Source organism: Austrofundulus limnaeus, unplaced genomic scaffold (assembly GCF_001266775.1).
Source record: "Austrofundulus limnaeus strain Quisiro unplaced genomic scaffold, Austrofundulus_limnaeus-1.0 Scaffold199, whole genome shotgun sequence".
Classification (NCBI taxonomy): Eukaryota; Metazoa; Chordata; class Actinopteri; order Cyprinodontiformes; family Rivulidae; genus Austrofundulus; species Austrofundulus limnaeus.
Genome location: NW_013952601.1, coordinates 376995 through 379267, shown reverse-complemented (window position 1 = coordinate 379267; position 2273 = coordinate 376995). Strand labels below are relative to the sequence as shown.

Sequence of the window (2273 nt, the reverse complement as noted above, 5' to 3'; positions counted from 1 at the left end):
CACACACACACACACACAAATGTTATCAGAACCCTGGAGCCAAAAGAGCACAAACTCAGCCGCAGACAGTCACAGGAAGAAGACGTTTGATTATTCATGAGTCTCCCTCAAATTTAGAAAGCAAAGGCTAGAGTCTAACAGCCTCCATGATCTGCCTCATATACACACATTGCCTCATCCAGCGCTTTCACTGCTCCTTACTTCTTATATAACTCCTCTGACATCACAATTCTCGTGCTATAACCCTGGTGTGACAATGTTACTCTCTCCTACACCATACAGATACACACACTGTTGTTTTCTATAGAAATATGCATCTGGAACACTTCAGCTGCTACAGTACAGCTCATTGCTTTTTAAAAGTATTCAGAGAAAACAAATATTTTAGCAAAAAAAATACCATGCACTACAATGTTCTGTAGTTCATTGTATTGTTCCAGTTCTATTTTTGCACATCCTATTACAATACAGCAGACAGGACAACACTTGTTACTTCACACACAGACATTAAATTGTTTTTTACCTGTCTGCATCGATTTCCAGAAGTTCCAGCTACCAAGGATCAATTAATTGGATAATATAACCCAACATCCTTAAAAGAATGTAGAGATAAAAAAATAACTTAAAATAAAGCAGCCTCTGAGCAGGTGAATTTCCTCAGCTGCAGCGGTGCACACACTCTGTAAACTCCTCTTCTGCGATTGGGAGACTGCATAAGGAGCATTGTGGGTGTATGAGCGACAGCATGAGAGAGAAAGAGTCGGCAGGGGCAGCGAGAGCGCAGCAGTGTGAGAGGGAACAGGAAAAAAAAATCTGTATTCTGAACGCACCGATGGAGACAGTGTGGAGGCAGTGACGTAGCTGGAATAATCACAGGTTGGCAAAGCGTCTGAAACATCTGGGACAGAGCGAGCCCCCACTGCGCCCCCTCTTCAGTTTCTATAAACATAGGGCACTTACTTGATGTAGCAGTCACGCCCCTCTCTAATGGTGCCCATGTCCCATCCATTTGGGGGTCCCTGGGAAGAGCTCCAGGTCCCTGAAGGCGGAGGCCAGCCTGAGGATTTGGACCTGTGGCTAGAGAGGCAGAGAATTCATAGTTATTTGCTTTGCAACATGGTCGTTTCATAGTAATTTCTTGTAATTACACAAACTGAACTGCAAAAGAGTCTAAAATGCATATTTGCCAAAGAGACTTTTGATTCTTTTACATAAAATATAAATAAATTACAATAAAATTAATTTATCAGTGCTGCAAAATGAGTATTCTGCAAGGCTTTGTTTTAGGACTGCTGCTTTTCTGCTTGTTTTACACTTCCTGAAAAATGTAAAGATGTTGAGTGTCAAATGTTTGCAGCCGATGTTGTTATGTGTGTAAGTCAAGTCAAGCTTTATTAAGGACACATATCCTGGTTCATATACAAAAGAAAAGAAAAAGAAATTAAAAAAAATAAATAAACAAGTGTATATTTATAAAATGTACAATATAAAAAATATAACACAAATTATTTACACATACTGTATAAACAGTTACGCCAATGTCTCCATATTTTTGATGTATACCTAACAGAGCTGTTTCTAGGGCAGACCAGAGCTTGTAAAATACCRTTCTGCTGATTCTGAACTCTACACATAAATGAGTAGACACAGTGCCTAATAACAGCTGCACAAGATCAAACACCACAATTAGCAAACATTTCACTTGCACTACTGTGCCGCGGAAGCCTCAATAACATTCTCAAAGAGTCATTATATGCCACAGTCATTTTCTGCATACTCCTCATTGTATAGCTACGCCAAAGATGGGCTGTTTACAAAGATGTACAGAAAGTCTTAAACAATACAATTTTAACATTATTAGAACACATGCGAAACTTAATGCACAGTTACACACAAAGACTTGAATGGATACACAGTAGAAGAGAAGTGTCACTAGTTAAAGGTAAATTATTGTAAAAAAACAGCAGGACAGGACTATATAACAAAGACAGGAGTTAACAGAGACTGGAAATAAACAATAATTAAGTAGTATTGTAAAGATTTTTTTCATTTACAACAGTTAGCCAAMAGAAACAAAAACTGCTCACTAAATTTCAAGGTTTTAACTCTGAGGGGAAACAATGTCTCAAACTAGGGTAAAACTTTATTTTATTGGACACCAGCCTAAAACARCTAAATATTTTTCATCCTCTACATACATTTTTGCTTTCCATTTGGCTATATTTGTAAAAATCTCAAGTTTCTATATGTAACACATCCAGCTATATATATAT

The 2273-nt window shown here is 37.8% G+C and overlaps 1 protein-coding gene across 4 annotated transcripts in view; it reads right to left on the bottom strand.

The window, feature by feature from the left end:
• frmpd4 (FERM and PDZ domain containing 4) overlaps nucleotides 1-2273 on the bottom strand; it is a 40203-nt gene that overhangs the window by 16445 nt on the left and 21485 nt on the right. For 3 of the 4 annotated variants that reach the window (XM_014018671.1, XM_014018668.1, XM_014018669.1), the window contains exon 2: nucleotides 961-1077. In XM_014018671.1, the coding sequence (XP_013874125.1) occupies nucleotides 961-1077 (117 nt within the window). Of the gene's footprint in view, nucleotides 1-523; nucleotides 763-960; nucleotides 1078-2273 lie in introns of those variants that run through there. The other variant, XM_014018670.1, reaches the window with a different exon arrangement.